General features: G+C 39.0%; 1 protein-coding gene across 3 annotated transcripts in view; it reads left to right on the top strand.

The window, feature by feature from the left end:
- The window catches only part of tsc22d2 (TSC22 domain family 2), an 80,568-nt gene that overhangs the window by 26,265 nt on the left and 31,625 nt on the right, over positions 1-22,678 (top strand). Inside the window, exons 3-4 of one of the 3 annotated variants that reach the window (XM_041180745.1) lie at positions 10,842-10,913; positions 13,729-13,764. The exons of 1 other annotated variant lie outside the window; for it this stretch is intronic. In XM_041180745.1, coding sequence (XP_041036679.1) covers positions 10,842-10,913; positions 13,729-13,764 — 108 coding nt within the window. The remainder of the gene's footprint in view (positions 1-10,841; positions 10,914-13,728; positions 13,765-22,678) is intronic. One more of the 3 variants, XM_041180750.1, reaches the window with a different exon arrangement.

Genomic DNA, 22,678 nt, shown 5'->3' with positions numbered 1-22,678 from the left:
TGTAGACAATCCATAAGACCATAAGATGTAGGAACAGAAGTAGGCCATTTGGCCCATCGAGTCTCCTCTGCCATTCAGTGAGATCATGGCTGATCTGATAATCCTCAACTCCAATTTCATGCTTTTCCCCCATAACCCATGATTTCCTTACTGATTAAAAACCTGTCTATCTCAGCCTTGTACATACTTAACGACCCAGCCTCTACAGCCCTCTGTGGTAAAAAGTTCCACAGATTCACTACCCTCCGAGAGAAGAAATTCCTCCTCGTCTCTGTCTTAAAGGGGGGACCCCTTACTCTGAGATTATGCCCTCTGGTCCTAGACTCTCCCTCAAGGGGAAACAACCTCTCAGCATCTACCCTGTCAAGCCCCCTAAGAATCTTTTATGTTTCGATCAGGTTGCCTCCTTGTAGACTCACTAAAACCTTAAATCTGTGTCCCCTTGTCCTTGTACCATCAGCTAATGGGAACAGCTTTTCTTAATTACAAAAACTGACTACCTGCACTTCAGCTTTGAACCCTAGACCTCAGGGCTGCATCTCAGTCTGTTGTCTAAAACCCAATGGCACCTCTATCCCTTTGTGCTCTTTTTTTAGGGTTTCCATCAAAAGGAAGGACTGTGAAGCTATTCCCTTCCTGCTAGATAGTCCAACTGGATTGTAAAATTGAAATGGCAATCTAGTCCCTACAGCCCAAAGTCGGAGGACAAAGGCAACATCCCCTGTTCTCAAAATGAATTGAATGGACTCATCTTGATAGCTTGGGACAAACTGTGGGCTATAACACTCCACAAACTAGTCTGTCTGGTTTTAAAGCATATTCACTTCCTTCAGTTTTTTAAACCTGTGTAACACTTTGTCTGAAAACAGCATTTAAGCATGATTGAATTCCAAGATCCTTTCTGTGAAGAAAAATGGCATCAAAAAACCTTGAAATGAGATTGTGGTCACATTTTGAAATACATTTAGAAATAAATTAAATTTGAAACTTGTAGATTGAGGTCATCGTTTCACTAAAGTTGAAGTAAAATTACAGTCAGTATTTTAATGCTTACTATTGTGTTGCATTGGAATGCAGCTTCACCTAGGTTCCTGCATATGTTGGGTTCTTTATCTTGTCCATGCTGCATGTAGAATGAATTGTTGGAATGAAAGTCAGATGTTTCATTTGCAGGAAATGTGGGTGGTAAGGAAGTGGCTCTAGATAACATTTTATAAGATTGAGGCCTTAGAGTAGAGAGATGACAAGGCGGCAAGGTCAAGGGGAAGGCCTTGAAAATGGGTAGGAGAGTTTTATATGGAAGCAGAGATTTGGGAAATCAGAGGAGGGGTCACAATGTGTTTTTAAGCAGCTTGAGATCACCATGCTGAGGAATAATTAGTGCAGAAGCTGAAGGAGGAAAGCAGGCTGAAAATCTGCATTTGGTGGTGGAGAATGAAGATTTTAAAGGACATGCAAGAGGCGTAGAACAAGGTGATGTATTGAGTGGAGAATATGCTACCAAAGGAGTAGGGAGAGACCAGGGGAGGATTTCCTCTTAAAGATCGCCACATCCACCACAGCAGTTTCTGGGGGGAGATGTTGCCACACATGAGCTAAATATTGGTCAAAGCTAGCATGTTAATGCTGTTGGCCAGTAAGGTTGTACTTGGCATGGGCTTTGTTTGTGAGCGGATGGGTGTTCTGGAAGGAAATGGCAAGAAGGACAATTAAAGGCAGAGCCCAAGGCAGTAATGGTAGGTAGTGAGTGGGATTGGAAGGACAATGACTAGGTTTGCCCCCAGTAGCTGTACTGGGTGGGAAGGTTGGGAATGAGACAGATGGAGCAGTTGGGCTTGCTCCCGGCAAGGAAGCAGCGATGGGAGTAGACACAACTATGGCCATCCAAGGGTATTCAAGCCCGAATGGTGCCAGGAGAATTGGAAGGTATTGAGGTAATAATGATTAAGGGGTAGGGATTTGATGGGGCATATTACTAAAGAGGTGAAAAATTAATAGGAAAAAGATGTAGATTCTAGCTCTTTTTAAAGCCCTGCCCCCACCTCCCATTCAAAATTAAAGTCTGATGTGACACAGTTCTTCAGCCTCTCATGTCCAAAACATATGCTGGAAATGTCTTCTCTTTCCAGGCTTTGCCTAAAGTCACTGCTATGGTTACGATATTAGTTTACCAGCAACTAGGTAGGAATTTGCCAGGAAAATTGGATTGCTCTTAGCATACCTGAGGCTGCTATCTGAGCTTTTCTTGTTCCTTAATTTATAAACTATTTACGTCCATTCTGTTGGAAGGTTTTTGATGTCTTTCTGGGCATGAAGAGTTAGAAATAGACAGCAGTTTGACTTTTGGAAATGGCATGCTTGTTAAGTAGAAAAAGGCTGTGAGAAAGATGGAGTATTGAAGGGAACACTGGAAAACCTGATTTTAAGTGGTGTGGACTGGAGGAAGATATACAGCAGGGTTGTCCAGGTGGGGGTATTTGGGCCTCTGATTTTCTTGATCTATATTAATGACCTGGGTGTGTGTGCAGGGCACAATTCCTAAATTTGGTGATAACAAATTTGGAAGTATTGTGAACTGCGAGGATAGTGATAGAATTCAGTAGGACTTAGGCTAGTGGAATGGGTCAATAGGTAGCAGTTAAAATTTAATGTAGCCGAACAGAGAAGTGTGAAATGATTAATTTTGGTAGGAAGAACAAAGAGAGGTGATATAAAATAAAGGGTACAATTCTAAAAGCGGTGTCGGAACAGAGGGACCTGAGGGTATCCGTACACAAATCATTGAAGGTGGCAGGGCAGTTTGGGAAAATAGTTAATAAGGATCACAGGATCCTGGACTTAATAAATAGAGGCATAGAGCACAAAAGGGAAGTTCTGGTGGACCTTTATAAAACACTGGTTCAGCCTCAACTGGACTATCATGTTCAATTCTGGGTATCACGCCTTAGGAAGGATAAGAAGGCATTACAGAGGGTGCAGAAAAGTTTTTGAGGGAATGGATCCAAGGATGAGGTACTTCAGTTACATGGAAAGATTGCGTGCAAAGATTGGCAAAACTGGGGTTGTTTGCCTTAGAGAAGAGAAGGTAGAGAGGAAATTCGATAAAGGTATTCAAAATCATGAGAGGTCCCGTCAGAGTAGATAGTGAGAAACTGTTCCCTTTGGTTGAGAACACAGGACACTGATTTGAGGGATTAGCAAAAGAAGCAATACGACTGCAGTGAGTGGTTAGAATCTGGAAAGCACTTCCTGACCGTGTGGTGGAGGCAGATTCAATCCTAGTTTCGAAAAGGAAATTGGATAATTGTCTGAAGAGAAAAGGTTTGCAGGGCTGCTGGGAAAGGGCAGGGGTGTTTGATTGGCTGGGCTGCTCTTGAAGCTAGAGACAGTCTGGACACGAAGAGCCAACTAGTGGCCACCTGTGCTGTAACTATTCTATGATTGTGAGGTACGGTGTGTTCATTATTTTTGTCTTATTACATGTATAAGTGTATGGTTGAAAAATGCATGCGTTACATCATAACCTCTATTCGCCCACCTCACATAAGCAGTTTATCATTTTTTGTCTTATCTCACCAAGTGTTCACTAGGTCTGTCCTCAGATTGAAGAAATAGATGTGCAAATAACACTAATATCCAATCACAAAGGGGTGCTGCTGTTCCCCTTTGCAACCCACCTTCCCCCCACCCCCCCCATGTTACATTATTGTGCAAGCAGATATCAGACAGTGTAACACTTGAACCTTAAGGGAGTGATGAAGGCCACTGAAGCTAATAAGGTAGCTATTTCTGACCTGAAACCTGTTTACAGGGCAATGAGCAATTGTTGGAATTATCTGCTTTGATTCCAAACTTTGCCTCAGTAGTAGAATTGTGTGTTGTTGGGGAAGGGTGTAAAGCTTTTGAGTTAATTTGCTGTAGTTAATAAGCGTAATAAAATGGTGCTAGAAATAAATGTTCTCCTTTGGTGTCTCCCCAGCACAGTAGCTTTTCCTTTTTGCAGTTGATTCAGAATGCCACAAAGGCAGTAAACTTGGCAATTTTAGAAGTTATCATGGGTTGAATAGCTTAGATCAGGTTTTATTATAACCCTGTATAGCTATTACTTTTCACTGGCGATAGCCATAAACAATTGGGACCCGAGGAATGCAGCAGGGTGGTCTGGTTGGTAGTTATCACAACAATTTTCCTTTCTTGTCAATTTTCCATTTGATCGGTGGGATGAAGAAAATCTGTATTTATTGCCTACTGGGAGCTACATAAGAACTGGTTTTTGTCTTTCATGAATGAATCAACAAAAGATAGATGTCCTTTGTGATAGTTACTGATGTAATTGTGTAGAAATATATTGGTTGCCGGTGAGTACCTAGGATTGTCCTGGTGACCTACTTTATGATTGCACAGCTCAGCAGCCTGCTTATCAAAAGATGATATCTGAATATAACTTGTGACTCTGATGATGGGAATTAATTGTTAGTGTGCTAGAAAGGTGAAATATTTTTTCTTCAAAGTGAATTTGGAGTTGTCAGTAAAATTTTCCATTCTGAATTTGAGAATCTTCTCCAGTTCCTATTGAAATACACAGCACTTTGAAATTAGCACATGAGGTGATCTTCAGGTACTTTTAACTGCTCGTTCTTTAGGTCCACTTCTGGGTGACCATCTTGTATGCCAGCTCCTGATACTCATGTCACAAAATCTGCCACCCATATTGAGGCTGCAGAATTGTCAACCCATTCTTTGAGACCACACAATTCTGCCATTACAATGAAAAACACTGGGACGTGGCTCCAGGATATTCCTTTGGAATCCAGCCTGAATGAGTAGCAGTAAAAGAACAACTTTAATTACTGCTTTTTGAAAGGGCAGTTAGAATAATCTGGGCACCATAAGGCTAATCTCAAGGGAGGGAGGGGATGGCATGGGAGGGGTAGATGAGATGATGGAATTGGTTTATACTAATTTGACCGTAAATGTTTTGCAGGAAGGATGGAATGGGATGGCATGGGAGGAGTAGGAGGGAGCAGATGTCATTGGACTTGTGGCATGGGAAGGATGGAATGGCATGGGGAGGGGTGGATGTGAAGATGGAATTGGTTAAAGATGCTAATTTGAGCACAGATGTTTTGCTGATCTCTGTTAGTTATAGTGAAGAGCAGCTCCTTTTCAATCATTTACTCCTGATAACACAGCTTTTAGTACTAAACGAATTTGAATTATTTCCAATAATTTTGAGCTAAGCAATGTTAAATAGCCAAGTGAAAGTGCTTAAGGAAATTGATTTATCAAATCATTTGGAATTAAGCAACTTTGAATTTAAGTATTGCAGATAAAAGACAATTTTGCCAAAGCTTTTCGTTTTGCACTCATCAGGGCAATCGCAAGAATATGAATGTCAGGAGAAGCAACAACTTTGTACTGTATGAGGAGAGAATGCTGATTGGTTGGCAAGTAGACTTTGGCAGAGGCATTGCCATGGAGAATGCACCAGTTAATGGTGACTGACAGTTAGCTGCCAAGCATCATTTGAAATTTTATACCAGGCAGCTTGACTCTGGTCAAGGCATTGCCTTTAGGAATGAACCAGCAAATGGTTATCACTTACTTTATTTAGCTGAAACAGGCGTAGTGTGTGTATATAAAAACAAAAAACTGCGGATGCTGGAAATCCAAAACAAAAACAGAATTACCTGGAAAAACGCAGCAGGTCTGGCAGCATTGGCGGAGAACACCAACACCTCTGTGTTCTTTTGTTCTTTTGTCTGTGACATCTTTTGCTGATCTGCTCCTATCCTAACACCACTCCCCCCTCCACTTCTCCCCCCCACCCCACACACACACACACACACACACACACACACATATACCTTAAACCAGCTTATATTTCCCTCTCCTTGTAAATAAAGATCAGTTCTGTTGAAGGGTCATGAGGACTCGAAACGTCAACTCTTTTCTTCTCCGCCAATGCTGCCAGACCTGCTGAGTTTTTCCAGGTAATTCTGTTTTTGTAGTGTGTGTATATGTTCTTTCTGTCTGCAAAGAAAGCTGTGTATTAATAGATGTTCCTTCCAGTACATGCAAATGCATCACACTGTGAGCCTGACTGACAATCTTAAATTGATTGTCAGCGTAATTCTTATTTAGCAAATGTTGTCCAATCACGGTATCACATCTAATGTGGACACTGTTTGCACATGCGGGCTGGTTGAGTACAGTCTGTACCTTGCCCGTTGCGAACAGCAGAAGGGACATGCTGTTTGATACGATGTGCCAGCCTTTGGGACATACAGCCTACATACCTAGCATCACAATGGCATTGAAATTCATATCCTACAATACTGATTTATGTGATAAGCAGAATGTCTTTTTGGCGTGATTGCAAAATCCTGTTAGCGGTGAATACCACTCGTGTTGCTACTGCATGGTAGCAGCGTGAAACAGCTAGCTTCACCTGTTCCTCAAATTTTTGTGATACCTTGCCCTTCCAGGATAATGTGAAGTAGACTGGGCTCTTTTCAGGGTCGAAAGTGATGGCCTTAGGCCTGTTCACGATTTTGCGCAATATACCATGCAAAATGATCTGATCGGGATGGCCATTATCCCACAGGATGTCTTTGATGCGCACTATTTCAGCATCAAGCTTGCATGGTGAGCAAATGGCTCGGGCCCTATTTATGAGGTTGCCGATAGGGCCAATCTTAGCGAGTGGAACTGTGAGAATCCCAACACGTGTATTGACCAGTGAAGATAGGCTTGCAGTAGACCATGGCAGCGAACCCCCTGTCAGCTGTCTCAATTAGTACGTCAAGGAAGGGGAGTTCATTTGAGTGCTCCATTTCAAAGGTGAATTTGAGTGCAGGATGGAACCCTTTAAGATAAGCAAGAAAATTATTACATTCTGCTGCAGATTTAAATATAGCAAATGTATTATCCACATAATGGAAATATGCAAGTGGTAGGTGGTTAGGTGTCATTCCATCGAAGACACGTTTCTCATGGAACCCAACAAAGATGCGAGACCTGGGCCTAGAGAGGATCCCATGGCAACATCATCTATTTGCACATACATGGTGTCATTAAAACTGAACTCAATTGCGCGAGTTTAAAAGCTCAATGAATACTGATTCACACAATGGTGGCAGGTCTAGATCACCATGATATAGCACTGCAATGCAAATAGCTATTATTTCCTTAAGTGGAACAATGGTGAATAGGCTAGCATTGTCAAATGAGCACGTGGACACAGCATTGCTATCAATATACAAGTCCTGAATGGTCTTCGTAAATGTGAAGGAACCCTTCATTGTGCATCTGGAAAACTTGTTCAAAACTGATTGTAACAACTCAGTCAACCATTTGGCCAATTCGTGCTGTGCAGAACTGCTCATAGATAAAATAGGGTGCCTTGCTCAAAAGTGAGCTTAAAAAAAAAACACTTGCTGGACTTATGTCAGAGCGATGTGCTGCCACTTGATATATATGACAGGGTTCATCCTCATGGCTCACTGTGTCTGCGTTTGTATGGGCTGCCTAAGACACACACAATCTTACCGTACCCAACCAGCCTGTGCTTGCAAGACTCAAAACAGTGTCCAACATTAGATGTTATTCCGTGATTTGAGGATTATTTAGCAAATGTTGTCCAGTGTGCAAAAAATTACATTCACAACCAATTTAAGATCGTCAGTCAGGCTCGCAGTGTAGCGCGTTTGCATGTACTGGAAGCTACTTATATTAATACACAGGGCCCTGTTCTTTGCAAACAAAACGAACATGTACACACATTGTGCCTGTTTCAGCTAATCAAAATAAATGAACTATTTGCTGGTTCATTCCTCAGGGTAATGCTTTGACCAATGAGAGTAAAGCTGCCTGGTGTAAAATTTCAAATGATGCTTGGCATCATGTCAGTCACCATTAACTGGTGCATTCTCCATGGCAACGTCTCTACCAATCAGAGTCCACTTGCCAATCAATCAGCATTCTCTTCTCATACAGTATAAATTTGTTGCTTCCCCTGACATTCATATTCTTGCGATTGTCCTGATGAGTGCAAGAATAAAAGCTTCAACAAAATGTGTTTCTTCCACAATACTAACTTTGACTTGGGAGTAGACTATGAGTAAGTCTATGGAATAGAAACATGATGTTCAGTACCTAAATTGTGAGTGAAAATCTGTGAATTCAGTTTGATCAGATGTCGTTTGACTTAACACCATGCAACAGTGGCCTTGGGAAGGGTGAGGAGGAGATAAGAGCTGTTTGGCAGTGCATCCTGCCCAAAGCATACTTTGAAATTACTGGGCAAAAAATGGAGAACGAAGTGTGTCTACCTTCACCTCCCAAGATAAGTGAACCGACCATGATGTAAATTATTCCATGCTTTCTATTTGCTGTCTTAGCCAAACCTCAGCTCCTGAATACTTATTCCGAGTTTTCCAATTTTTGTCCTGAAGCGTTCTTTCTGGAAGGGAACTGATGTATGTGATTTGAATGATTCTGTATCAATGCGTGCAGCATCTGGTTTGAGTAAGCAATCAGTGTGTTTTAAGAAAAACAATCGACAACGCCCTGGTAACCAAAATATTTGACTGAAAAATAATCTTTCAATTAAATTACTAATTTGAACTGAGTTTTAGAAGATTGGCCTTTATCAATGCAGTTTTCATTTCCGTTTCTTCACAGTTGAGTTAAGGGACCTCATAGCATGTTTATTTTGTGTTTTTTCAATGCTTCAATATGTTTGTGATGTTTCTCAGCCTAATCTGTAATGTATCAGTATCTGTGACTTTCAAATGGTAAATGACTTGTTTATTGAAGAGATGTAATTTGGAGCCACGTTTTTATGCATTAAATACTCTCTTTGGCTGTAATGGTGTACATCTAATTTATTATTAAAATCTAGTGTTCTATTGTGAAAGAAGAGTTCAAAAAATCATCCATATGTTAACCATCCCATGATAATCAATGCCATTGTATATGGTAATGATATTGCTATACTGATTAAAACTAAAAATTCTAGTTTTTAAAACCTTTTTGTAGAGTAAGGATGTTTGACCAAGTCTACAAGGTACTGAAGTTGTCCAAAATAACCAATCCATTTGCCAAGTTGAAAGCGCTTGAATTGACTGCCTTTCCTTCCTGATAGATTTCATAATTTAGGTGAGTGACTCATCATGCACAATCAGGTCAAGACCCTATTGCGTTCATGTGAGCAATATTTTGGTCTTTTTCTTCAAATTGTGTTTTGGGCAGTATGTGTTATGGTTTTAAGTTTTGAGCTGATATTCCAGCTTAAGTTTTGAAAGTTATAGGAAGTATCAAATGCAGAAAGTAATGGTAGCTATACGTCGATAACAGCAGGTTTCCTTTACTTGTCCTCATAGCAATTCTCATCTTATAATATAACCTTAATCATTCATGGATGCCATTTACCATAGTAGTTTAAACCTGTTCAAAGACTTTTGAGATAACGTCTAGCCTTTATGTATAGAACTTGTAGAACTCCCCAAGCCTACCACAATAAGTCTGCACTACAGCATATTAGCTTGGCAATAACATTAGTAAATTATTCTAAACTGTGTATGAGAGACTTGGCACATATTTGAGTTTGAACAATTGCTTCATTTGTGATTCATGCAATCCTAACTATTTTAATGTTAAAATGATACTGGGCTATTACACATTTCAGTAGGCTGGACTGAAGATAACTTGGTGTATGAACTAGTTCCAAAAGGCAGAAGTGCTGTAGTTTCGTGCAGAGCCAAAGCGACCCTAATGTCAACAATGACTTCCCATTTTCAAACACTTAACAGTGCATTTTCTGATGTGTCTTGGCCACCATTTCCTTGTTGGTGGCCAAAGTGCCTACCCCAGTTGTATGGCATGATTTGCAGAATGAGAACCATTAAGAGATGTTTCTAACTGAAGTGCTCTTAACTTTGCGAACTCTTGTGTGGCATTTTTACCATGTTCTGGCTAGGCAAGCAGGGTGAGGAGAAATGGATGTAACTGTTGAAGTCAGTCCTTTACTGCAGAGCCAATTTATTCTCTTCTTGGCAGATGCATCAACAGCGAATGCAGCTTAGGAAAAGTCCACAGCAAAAATTGTCTTGAAATGAACATGAATGTTGATATCCATAATTCTGGTGGTTTGGTGCGCAAGGGTGGTTACTATTGTATGTGATTTCATTTGCGTTAGTTCACACAAGTTTGCTTCCAGCTTTTGTTTGGAGACCACCCTGTAAAGTTTTGAAAACTAGTGGGGCATATGATTGTAAGAAGTACTCTGCTTGTGTGTGGCGGGGCATGGAAAGGAAATGCCTGGATAAGCATTGTATGTTATACTAAAAGATGTCGTTCAATCATGCCAGCTGAAAATCTTCAGTTAGAACTTGGCTCTAGCACTTGCTGAAAGGTTGCATCTTATATTCTCTCAGGCAACATAACATCAATGGTTGTTTATGTACTTATTAGCTGCACTTAGAATTTTGATGCTATGAATTAAGAATCATACTCAAATGTGAAATAGATTGCTACTGACATTCGTGACACATGAATAACTATTGAAACACTTGTATGGCACAATGTTCTGATGTCCTATTACTAAAATAATTTAATGTTTGGGTAACAGTCTGGATCTAGAATTTTAATGATAACTTCTCACTGCTCCCACCCTCTTACCCCGACCATTTGTGCTGTCAACTCCTAGTAATGCTTTCTGCTCTGTCAAATATGCTATTCAGTTTAATTCTGGATAAGATTTATCTGATCTATATTCTGATTATTTTTGTTTTATTTACTATTCTTTTGTCTCCATCTTTGATTCTTGAAACATACAGGAATCCATCTGCTGCTTTCTACCGAGCTTTCCCTGTAAACAAGTCTCGGGATGCAAAGAACCTCTACGATAGGTATGACTGTACGTGAAAATGCATACAGGCAGTAGTATGCATGTATTTGCTTTGCACTGTTCTGGTTTCTCGTCAACTACTTAGTTGCAAAAATAAGTGCAGTTTGACCCACACATGCAGTCATTTCAAATACCTACAGGGCCCTGGTATACAGCAAGGGCCCTCAAAATACCATCAGAAGTTAATCCTAACCATTGTCTTATTTAGTAAGCTGTTCAGGCAAGGTTATTTGCCTCTGGATGAAACAAAAAATAATTTGGATGGGAGGAAAAAAGAGAAAACATGCTCTTGCTCTCTAAGTTCTCTGCTCCTTAGAGGTTACAAATATAATGAAGTTTTGCCATCGGGGCACTCTTTAAAATCAATATTGATATCAAAAATAATGGTGGATCACTCTCTATGGCACGAGGTACAGCTGTGGTTTCTGTTTTCTCACTTATGTCAAGTTCAGTTTCCACATCAAGAAGTTGAGCATTTGAAAGTGTTTGAGCATGCTATATTTTTTTCTCCCTTCCCCATAAGGAAGGTTTTATCCCTTTAAGGACCCATTAAAAAATGCTTCCATGTGAAAAATTGACCAGAAACTCGTATCATTATTCTATGGTTCACTGCATTGGTATATTGGCAGACTGCAGAAACCTGCCATACGTGCACAAGGACCATATGTGTCCATATAAGAACTTTAATATTACTCTTGAACTTCAAAGGCAATGACATGAGCAAAAATACAGTCCAGATAGTAGGGTTTTTTGGTTGCCCAGTCTAGAGAGAATGCAGATATCTGCTGATTATAATAGATGTTTTCTTACATGCTATATGATGAAGCAATGCTAGGATACCTGGTGTTGCTGCTCTGTGTTGTAGCTTTGTTAGCACTGATCCTGCAGTTGGAGTAATGCCAGCATTTTGGGCTTTTTTACTCTCCTCAATCCCAAAAGTTACGAATTTGTCATCTTGTTTTTTTTAAAAAAAAGATTGGCGAGAAACATTCTTAACGAGTGTTATTTTCACATGAGCTAATCAGATGTTTGAGACGGCCATTGACAAGTTGCATTACTAATTCTTCCATTGTAGCTTCCTTCTCTTGCTTTGTTCAGTACTTGTTCAGCCTCTAAGCTACACCATAAGAAGTAACTTTGAGTGTGCCTCTGCAAATGTTGCTTTCTTCACTGCCTGGTAATGCTTGTGTGGGGCACAGAATACTGCATATACTTGAACTGCCACTAGAAGCCTGCTACAACACCGCAATGTTTTATCTTGGTTTCTAAAGTCAGCACCATTTGTTAAATCTTTTTTAAAGGTCACTTCTTTGAAAAAAGTTGTTCTGCTTGAGCTATTTGACTGTGTCCTTTTAAGCAGATTATGTGCATTCCACTTGTGTATTTACAGTCGTCATTTTTCCCCCCCTAGATTTAACTTTGATTTGTAAATGGGTAGCTGCATCCTGTTTTCTGAATGCAATTACAGTAAATGAAACTGTCCTGATTGTTATTTTTCAAGATTTACTTCAGGAGTGAATAATTTTCATCTTCCTTTTTGATTTGTATACAAACACAGAGGCCAGAAAAAGTCAGATCGCAAGAATGGGTACAACAGTTAAGTGTGTGATTGACGAATATTACCAAGTTCCATGATGGTGTTCAGAAACAAGAACTCAGCAAGTTTGAGTTACAATTAGGGTAACCACTTGAGGCGTGGGAAAGGGAAAAACATAATTACCTAATTTCAGACAGGAGTTGTAGAACATAATAACTGTTAGCTCATAAATACTATATTCAGTTATCATTCTATTTAACTGACAAAACATCAATTCCCGTTTATATAACATCTTTGAACGTAGGAAAGCATACCCCTGTTGAAAAGGGGAAAATGTTTATTATATACTTTAAAAGATTCATTAAATTTAGCAGTCTGGGATGGGGTGATTGTAATCAGCTTTAAAATCCCTTTGCTAAGAGTCATTTTATAGAAGCATGGTCTCCATTGCTGCTTTTAAACATCAATGTTGCCTCTTCAATAATTTTCAAATCATGAGTTTTATATTTTGCCTGTTTATTTCTATCTTCCATTATTCAATAGATATGCCTTTAGAAGTTGACCTAGGTGAATGAATGTTCTGTTGATTAATTGATGATTTGAATTGAACCATAACAGCTGTATTACTACTTGGTTATATGGGAATACAGTATCTTCCCAGCTAATTTAAGATCACCGCTTACAGTAGTTTTTTCATTGCAATTTCAGCAGTTCTGTTAATTGTACTGTATGTGATTAGATGCCAATATAACCCATTTGACTGTAAGTTTTTCAGAACATTTGAGATTTTTTGCCATGCGCAAACCACCTAGTGTCTGATTCTAGAAGACCAGGGCAACTAAACTTTACTGGGGTCCGATCATTAAACCTGAATTTAGTCACCATCACTCTTGCTTTATCTCTTAATTTTGCTGATCTCACTGTGCTGTTGGAAAGAAAAGGGGTACCAAGAATGAACAAAAAGGAGGGAATCTTAAATTCCTAAAATGATAAGTTACTAACAAAGGACAAAATAAAAAATTGTGGATGGTGCAACATATGATTCATGGGTGCCTGGTTTTCAGTTAATTTGATAACTTCTAAAAGTTGTGCTCACTTTGAAACCATTCTCTCTTTGGGTGCATCTAACAACATTGAAGATGTAAATTGTGTTGTAATTAAAATACCAACTCAAAATACAGGTGGAGTCCACTCTGGTAGTTGACCTTTTATGTTTTGAGAAGGAAGTAACTGAAAGAAACTTTAATTACATTTAACCATTATTTCCTTGTGTGTGCAGCCAGCCACGTGGAGCCTTTCACTACAACTCTTACTTGTAAGACCTGTTTCTTCAAATGTGCAATATTTGCTTTTCCTTCAGTGGCTACAGTATCCTTATTTGCTAACGTTCTTAAAAGCTTTTAAATCAGATGTTTAAATCAATAATTTTCAGTAAAGTTTTGATATTTGTACCACTCTTCTAAATAATCTAAATAATTTGAATGATTTTCCATGCTTCATAAGGATGTAATTCATAGAACATACAGTTCAAAAACAGGCCATTCAGCCCATGCCAGGATTCACGTTCCATTCGACCCTTCTGATTTGAATCTGTCAGCATAATCCTTTATTCCCTTCTGCCCCTTACATTTATTTAGCTTCCCCATAAGTGCATCTATGCAATTTGCCTCAACCAATCGTATGGTAGAAAGTTCCACATTCTCACTACTGTGCATAAAGAAGTTTCTTCTAAATTCCCTATTTAATTTCTTGATGACTATCTTATATCGATGGCCTCTGGTCTTGCTCTTCTCCACGTTGAAACATACTGTGTCTACTACATCAAAACCTTTTTCAACCTATATTGGATCACATACCAATCTTTTTCCACAGAAAGGCAACCCTTGCCTGTTCTTCCCTTCCTGATAGGCGTAACCTGCCAATTCCGATATCATCCTTGTAAATCTATTTGGTACCCTGTCCAGTGCCTTTATAATATTTTTAAAATATGGTGACCAGAACTGTACATGGTACTCCACATGTGGTCTAACCAAAGTTTGATCTATGTAACCTTTCTTCAGTTTGTAGAACTTCTGCCAATTTTTAACTTTTAAGGTGGACGGGGTGTAACTAAATTAAATGGTGATTAATTGTAAATCATTAACATTTAAAAAAAACTTTTAGTACACTGTGGTTTATGTGGCACTGTCGCGACGTGTAGGCACACATGTTTCCAAGCTCCTGTGTACTAAATACCAAGACAATGACTCCTCAGTAAGAAAAAAAGTTGCAAGCTGCAATTTTTAAAAATATATTTATTCACGGAATGTGGGTGTCACTGGTTAGGCCAGCATTTATTGTCCATCCCTAATTGCCCTTGAGAAGGTGGTGGTGAGCTATCTTCTGGAGCCGCTGCAGTCCATGTGGCGTAGGTACACCCACAGCGCTGTTAGGGAGGGATTTCTTGGATTTTGACCCAGCGACAGTGAAGGAACAACAATATATTTCCAAGTCAGGATGGTGAGTGGCTTGGAGGGGAACTTCCAGGTGATGGTGTTCCCATCCATCTGTTGCCCTTGCCCTTCTAGATGGTACTGGTTGTGGGTTTGGAAGGTGTTGTCTAAGGAGCCTTGGTGAGTTCCTGCAGTGTATCTTGTAAATGGTACACACTGCTGCCACCGTGCGTAGAGGGCGTGAAGGTTTGTAGATGAGGTGCCAGTCAAGCGGGCTGTTTTGTCCTGGATGGTGTCAAGCTTTTTGACTGTTGTTGGAGCTGCACTCATGCAGGCAAGTGGAGAGTATTCCATCACACTCCTGACCTGTGCCTTTATAGATGGTGGACAGGCTTTGAGGAGTCAGGAGGTCACAGGATTCCTAGCCTTTGACCTGCTCTTGTAGCCACAGTATTTATATAGCTAGTCCAGTTTAGTTTCTGGTCAATGGTAACCCCAGGATGATGATAGTGGGGGATTCAGCAATGGTAATTCCATTGAATTGGATTGGTAACATTTTCAGTTAATGCTTCCAAAATACTTTCCCTGTCTGTATTGAAATTTAGATTTCCTTTTCGCTGCTCAGCAGAATGGTGCAATGATCATTGTTACTAACCATGCATCACAACTTATTAGGGCTTTTGCAGCCTGGTAATCAAATACTTGGTTGCTTTAAATGTAAAAGATTTGCTGTCAGTATAAAGTCACACATACATGAGAAAGGGCCATTCAGGGTACTGAGCTTATGCCTTTAGTGATTTTGCTCACCCAGCCTTGCATCTTGAACTTCACTATTGGTTTTTGATTTCCCCTACATTACATATTAGAGCATCCCAAGTATTTATCACCTTTTGAGCTAGCATTTTGTTCCAAAGATTTACTTTCCAGAAATACAGTTTGCCTTGTTTTATTTGGCTTTCTATAAAGTAATATCATTAACCATACCTATGCTTTTAAATCATTTATATAACTCAATGTTCTCATCTCTTTATCCCACTCTCTCTAAACTGTGGTGTTTTCGTTTTTCAAATCTTTCCTCCTAACTTATGAATGAACCACACTTTAGATGTGCCTTCTAAAGTAGGTTTCTGCTGACTTATGTGATTAAAAACCTGTGGTGGTCATCAAATACTTGGGCAAACAGTGTAAAGTGCCCTGAGCAAATTTTGCAATATTGCGGTAATTTAAAATGCTTTTACCCCCAGTCCTCCCCACCCCCCCATACTCCTATCAGTTCAATTAGCAGCAGTGAATGTATGAGTAAGCATTGAAATTGCTGTTCATTAAGGCCATTGAGAATCTTACTGTGCCTCCCATCTAGCTTTGTAAAGATGCTGAATAAGAAAGTTATTAATATAATTCACATAAGTCAAACAATATGGCCCTTCATATTTCTCATTACGTCTACTGTAAACAAAGTAGTTTATATCTAAACATCTGTTTTTCTCCTCCCCTTCCCTCCCACACAATTTTATATGCTTAAATTAAAAATGGAAATGATATAAAAAAGCTGTCAGTTGTTCCCAAAGGGTTAATAACCCAAACAGAAGAACTCTATAAAATGTTTGCAATGATGCGCAACATTCCTGCTACTTGTCATGCAGAGGCAAAGTAAGGCAGTTAATTCCATATTTCACTGCTTACTGTTGCATTCTCAAACTGTTACTCACTGACCACATTAGTGGTGGGGGAAAGAAATTAGTTATCTTGCAATCTTATGGAACTCACTAATTTGGCTAAAGTATTTGCCCTGAGTGATGGGCTTCCCAGTTGAAACAGGCATTCCTGCAGGAGCCTGCTTAAGTTTTCATTCTTAGGAATATTTTGTACAGATTTCAGAACTGCAGTTTATTTTACATTGAGGTGGAAAAGCTACGTCATTGCCTGCCAGATATCCTTTTCAGTTTAGAGTAGTGGGAAATAGGAATGTCATTTGAGAATTGGTAACCACTGTGAGCTGGTTCAGTGTTCCAAAAAGTTGAAGTCATTGCAGGATATGTGAAAGTTTTCTCAAATTATTTCAAAGCTTTCGTACCCTACAATTACTCTGAAATTCCTCACTGTATGAGTAGAGATGTCTACTGCTAACAGAAGGGGAAACGTGCTATCCATTTTGTTGGATTGAACATCTGTTTCTGAGTTCAGGTTCTGATTGATAGGAACCCAGATGAGCAAAGGGAGCCAACAACCACGGCTGGCATTTATATAGCATCCTTAATTTAGTAAAACGTCACAAGGCTTTTCACAGAAGTGTAATTGGACAAATATTCACCAAGCCAAAGAAGGAGACATTAGGACTAGTGGCCAAACATTTGGACATAACACAAGAATCGGGAGCAAGTGTAGGCCATATGGTCCCTTGAACCTGCTTTGCCATTCAGTAAGGTCTTAAGGTTATTGCATGAACTTCTACATAATTGTTTTGTGTTTGTTAATCAATCTAAGCTAATATATTATCCCCAATGCCATTAGCCCTAATCTTCTATATCTTATGTGATGCCTTATAGAATGCCTTCTGAAAATCCAAATATACTATATCCACTGATTTCCCACACTAGTCTGCTAGTTACACCCAGTAAAATAAAACTATAGATTTGTCAAACTCGTATTCCCTTTCATAAAGCTATGTTGATTCTGATGATTTTCCAAGCACCCTGTTGCCACATTTTCTCTACTACTGATGCCAGGTTAATTGGCCTATAGTTGCTGGTTTTCTCTCTGCCTCCTTTCTTGAACAGTGGGGCTACATCTGCTGTCTTCTAATCCATTGGAACCATCTTAGAATCTAGGAAATTTTGGAAGATCAAAGCCAAAACATTACTAATATACTATTTATGTAACCACTTCTTTTAGAACTTTGGAGTATAAGCCACCAGATCCAGAGGATTGTTTGTTATTGGTTTTATTACTTTCTCCAGTATTTTTTCTTTGCTAATATTAATTACTTTGTTCTTCAACCTCACTAGACCCTTGATTTCTGGTATCAGAAGATAAATGAAAAATACATTTTTTCCATCTCTTTCTATTTCCTTATTACCTAGTGTAATCCCTCCTGTCTCTGCTTCTAAGGAACCCACATTTACTTTGGCTGATCTCTAGCTTTTTTACATGTAAAAGCTCTTGCAGTCTGTTTTTATATTGTTAGTTTGCTCTCATTCTGTTTTCTCCCTTTATTCTTTTATCAATGTTTTGGCCATCCTTTGATTTTTAAAGCTCTCCCAATCCCCAGGCTTGCTATCTTTGGCAATATTGTAAGTCCTTTTAATTTTCAAATTTCTATTACTATCCTTAACTTCTCTAGTTATCCATGACTGTACCAATTTTCCACTTCAGTTTTTAAATGTTTGCCATTAACTATCTAGTGTTGTATCTTTTAATCTAATTTCTTAATCTACTTTAGCTAACTCATGCCTCATGCCTCTGGAATTGGTTTTGTTTAAATCTAAGATCCTAAATTCAGATTTCACTTTCAAATTTAATATGAAGTTAATATTATGTCACTCTTCCCCAGAGAATCCTTCACTATAAGATTATTTATTGAGTTTAATTGATAATTAAATCAATGTACTGTTTCATTGCTTAATATTCGATCTGAAATAGTTGTTCCTTATTTGGTTCCTCGACACATTGTTCTAGAAATCTGTTTGGAATGCATTCCATGAACTCATCCTCCAAGGCACTTTTGTCATTTTGGTTTGTGCAGTTTCTATGAAGATTGAAGATTGTTGCATTGCTTTTGCTATATGCTCCTCAAATTATCTGATTTATACTAAATCCAACACTTTGATTTCTGTTATGTGGCTTATAAATTACTCTCTCCAGTGTTTTCTGTTCTTTGTTATTTCTTAGCTCCACCCATACTGATTCTATATCCTGAGTTTCTGCGTTAAGGTCCTTTCTCCCTACTGCCTCTATCTAATCCTTTTATTATCAGGGCTACCTCACCTGCTTTTCCATTTTGCTTATCTTCTAGAAATTATATACCCTGGAATATCTGGTTCTTAATCTTGGTCAGTCTGCTTTGTACATCCATATATAGTGCTTTTAATTTTAACCTTTTTCTATTTTACCCAAATGTGGCACTAGCCATTAATGCTCTATTATGTCTCTTTCTGACAGCCTGCTTAATATTACCTAAACTGCAACTCTGCTGTATGGCCTTGATTTTTGAATTCAGAATTATTTCCCCTTACCTGAACCTTTTCTTTCCATATTAGCTTACAGCCATACCCATCACCATAGTTATTTGTTTTGCAATGTTCATTTGGTCAGTGAGGTGGGAATTAAAGCAGGCCTAATGAAGAAGACTGAGATGGTGAGGTTTACAGAGAGGATCCTGGAGCTTGGGGCAGAAGTGCCAGTGATGGGACAAAGGAAGTTGGGTGTACACGAGTGGCCAGGGTTGGAGGAACACAGTCCAACTTTGCAGCTACTTGGCTATGCAACAGTGATGTCTCTGCTGCAAAGACAATGATGCTAGAAGTTTTCAGAAGTGTGCATCTCAGCTCCTGCCCACATCAACAACAGTTTCATTGGGTGCATTGAGCATTCTCACTTCCACCTTGCCTCCATTTGCAGGTGTGTAGAGGGCTAGAACAGTGCAGCAAAACCTGCTTTATGTATGGGGTGAGGTGTTGGGCTGTAATTTATTCCATCAGCATGTGGGTGTTTTTTAAACTTAGTTTTTAAAATTTTTGTCTGCACTGAGTTCCAATTTATTGCATCACTTAATATAAGCATATGATTGAAATTTGAAAAGAATTGTTGGGAACTGCAATAGCTCGAGTAATTCTATTTGTTCACATGAGTGAGCTCTGCCAATTACATACTTATTACCAAATAGGACTTGTATTAAAAAAGAATGGACCAACACTAAACTCCAGCATCGTTTTTGATATCTTAAATAGTGCCCTTTCCTGCTCGAGAGGGAGTTCAACCAGATTTTGCTTAATATTTGAATAAGAGCTTCATTGATGAGGCTTCACTTTTTTTAACATTGCTGATTATTATCCCTAACTCTCTTATTCTGGAAAAATCTGAGGTAACTCACATGGGAGAAACTTGCTGAGGGGGTGGGGAAAGATGAGAATTGAAATGGGAGACCCTTACGATCATAACTGGGCATTAAGTAGGATTTTAAAAAAGTGTTGGCAAAGTTCCGACGATGTATCGACAAAGAGTGTTTTAATGCCTCTCTATGGCATTCACTTCCAATATGATCCCAAGCTACATTTTAACAATTGTCTTCAAATTTCCTTTTCAGTTGAAACCGTTGTTCTGGCAATATTTACATTTTCTTTACTAATAAATGTAGGCACTTCAAAGCAGCACTGCAGTTTGGCCAAGGGAAATGTAGGTCAGCAGAACTAGCTGCCCTGGAAAGTGATGAGAGAGGCAACTTTTATTATGGAAAGGGGATTTTATTAATTTGTTTAGGTGGCCATTGCTGACCCAAGCTGCTTCTGCTTCAAGGACAGAAAATAGTAAGTTACTGACATTCCAGTAAATTATGCAGACATCTCTTGCCCTGTTGCTAAGGCATTGTATTAATTTAAAAAGCGCTCAAGCCCTTATTAAGTTGCTTTAATACAGAAAGATGAATTTTGCTGAATCCTGTTTCACAAGTCTGTATTGAAATCTGTAGTAGGCCGCTTGTTTGCATTTCTTTATGGATTGTCTTTGCACGCCCTAATTTTAAATAATTACAATTCTGTTATGTTAATTGTGTATTTGTGACCCTTTCTTTCAAATAGCCTGAATATGGAGAGATCACTGGCCTTCATCTTTTTTTTAATTCATAGTGTATGTCTTTTCATTTCCCTTAAACAATAAACATGTGGTTTTGTGCTCATTTAAAGTGTAATATTATGAGAACAAACAAATTGAAATCAGTGAGTCATCCTGGTGTTACAGAATAGAAATGGATAGGAGCATTCTTTGCCAAAGACTCACATGTTTCAAGCAATGAGTAATGCAGCATTGTTTCTAATCCCCTTGTTTCGATATGTCCAACTCTATTGCTCGGCCTCTTTATTCAGTTAAATCACAGTTATTGCCATCCTATTATCTGAATTGAGGTTAATTAAATGAAAGGACACTTTTTAACTGAAACTGTCTGTGTGTTGCCTCCAAACTGGTATAGTTGATTTACTCAAGATACATAACTGGTTTAATGGAAAAAGTTGCAGAATGTAAGGCTGAGGAGAAAGAGAGTAGTGAAGGCAGAATTATTGATAAGTTAGCACAGCAGTTAGATGTAGCTCTTTCTCTGCAGAGGCGGTTTGGTGGTGGGAGGAACAGATTTAAAGTGCTGCAAGACAGGACATGGTAAGATGAGAAACCGAAATTTCTAGTATAGTCATCTTCAGAGTGAATGTGTCTAACAATGTGGGAGTGGAGAGGTGGTTCAGCTTTGAGTAAATTTTAAAAAACTTAATTATGTTTAAGTATTTGTATTAAAAATAGTAGATTCAGTGTCTTTATAACTTTGAGAGCATTGCACTGTAGAGCATACAGCATATCCGGTCACTAAGGTGGAACTGGGAGAGATTTGGCCACCTGTACATTTAAGGCCACAATGTCTTGATGTATTCATTTGCAATCGGAGGTCTTTTGGAGGCCTATTCATTCTGGGCACATCCTGAGGTTACTTTGTAACTAGGGAACCAGAAAATGAGTTTTTTTTTGAAGTGGCAGAAATTTGCATATCAATCATTTCAAAACTTGGATTGGAATAGCATGCAGCTAGCTATACCTGATTTCCTACCTAATTTTATACCTTCGCATATTCTCATGAAATAACCTATTGACCGCTCTAAACAATCTGTAATTTCCTACATCGCCACCTTTCTTTAAGTTTCTCTCTCATTTGTATGAAAACTTAGTTATGTCACCCTGTTTAATTTTACCCTGACTATGTTATGCTCAGTTACACTCCCTCCAACTTAAATGCACTTCTAAGCACCTGTTCGCAGCAAATAACCTGTTCGGTGCACGAAAGGACTTGCTGCATTTCCAATTCTATTCTGGGCCTACATTGACCTATTTTTCATTCCTCCTTCCGCCCCAACCCACATCTGTGCCACATGTGCATTCCTACATAAGTCTTTGCTACTTTCTCTCTATACTGTGTTGTTCGGCTCACTGCCATGCCATTCACTTGAAGTTACCGACTTTGCTTGGACATGATTTCACTGGAGCCTTTGAATTTGCCTAAGTAGCTATAATTTGTGTGTGAAACTTAAACTGGTGAAGTGTCGAGAGGCTATTTGGTGGCTGAGGGGAAACTGAACTTGATGTTCAAGGATGTACATTTCCAGCAGAGCTTGATCTATAGTAATTAGCAATGGGAATTGCAGCTAATTGTCTTTGTTCTGACTCCTCTTCCTTTCCTTCTCCCACCCCCACTTCCCTGCATATCCCATTTCCCCACCCACACAATAATCCAGGGCGCTAGTTGTAACTACCTCAGCACACTGGAGATTAGACTGCTGTACGAATTCCTGATGAAGTTATTGCCAATTAGGGAAAGGAGAATTCTGCAGTTGGACCATCCTCTATAATGCCTCTCGCACATAGAACTATGTGAGGACAATAAAACTGTTACCAGGCGTGTCTCCCCTGTTGCAAATTCTGTTTGCTACAATAACATGCATTTTTATAGTGTCTCTAATGTTTAAAATGCACACCCAATCAAAACGCTTGGTTAAAAAGATGGGCTTTAAAAGGGTCTTAAAGGAATATAGACGTAAAGATGTA

Source organism: Carcharodon carcharias, chromosome 2, assembly GCF_017639515.1.
Source record: "Carcharodon carcharias isolate sCarCar2 chromosome 2, sCarCar2.pri, whole genome shotgun sequence".
Classification (NCBI taxonomy): Eukaryota; Metazoa; Chordata; class Chondrichthyes; order Lamniformes; family Lamnidae; genus Carcharodon; species Carcharodon carcharias.
Note: the sequence above shows the minus strand (reverse complement) of the source record. Positions and strands in the feature narration are given on the sequence as shown.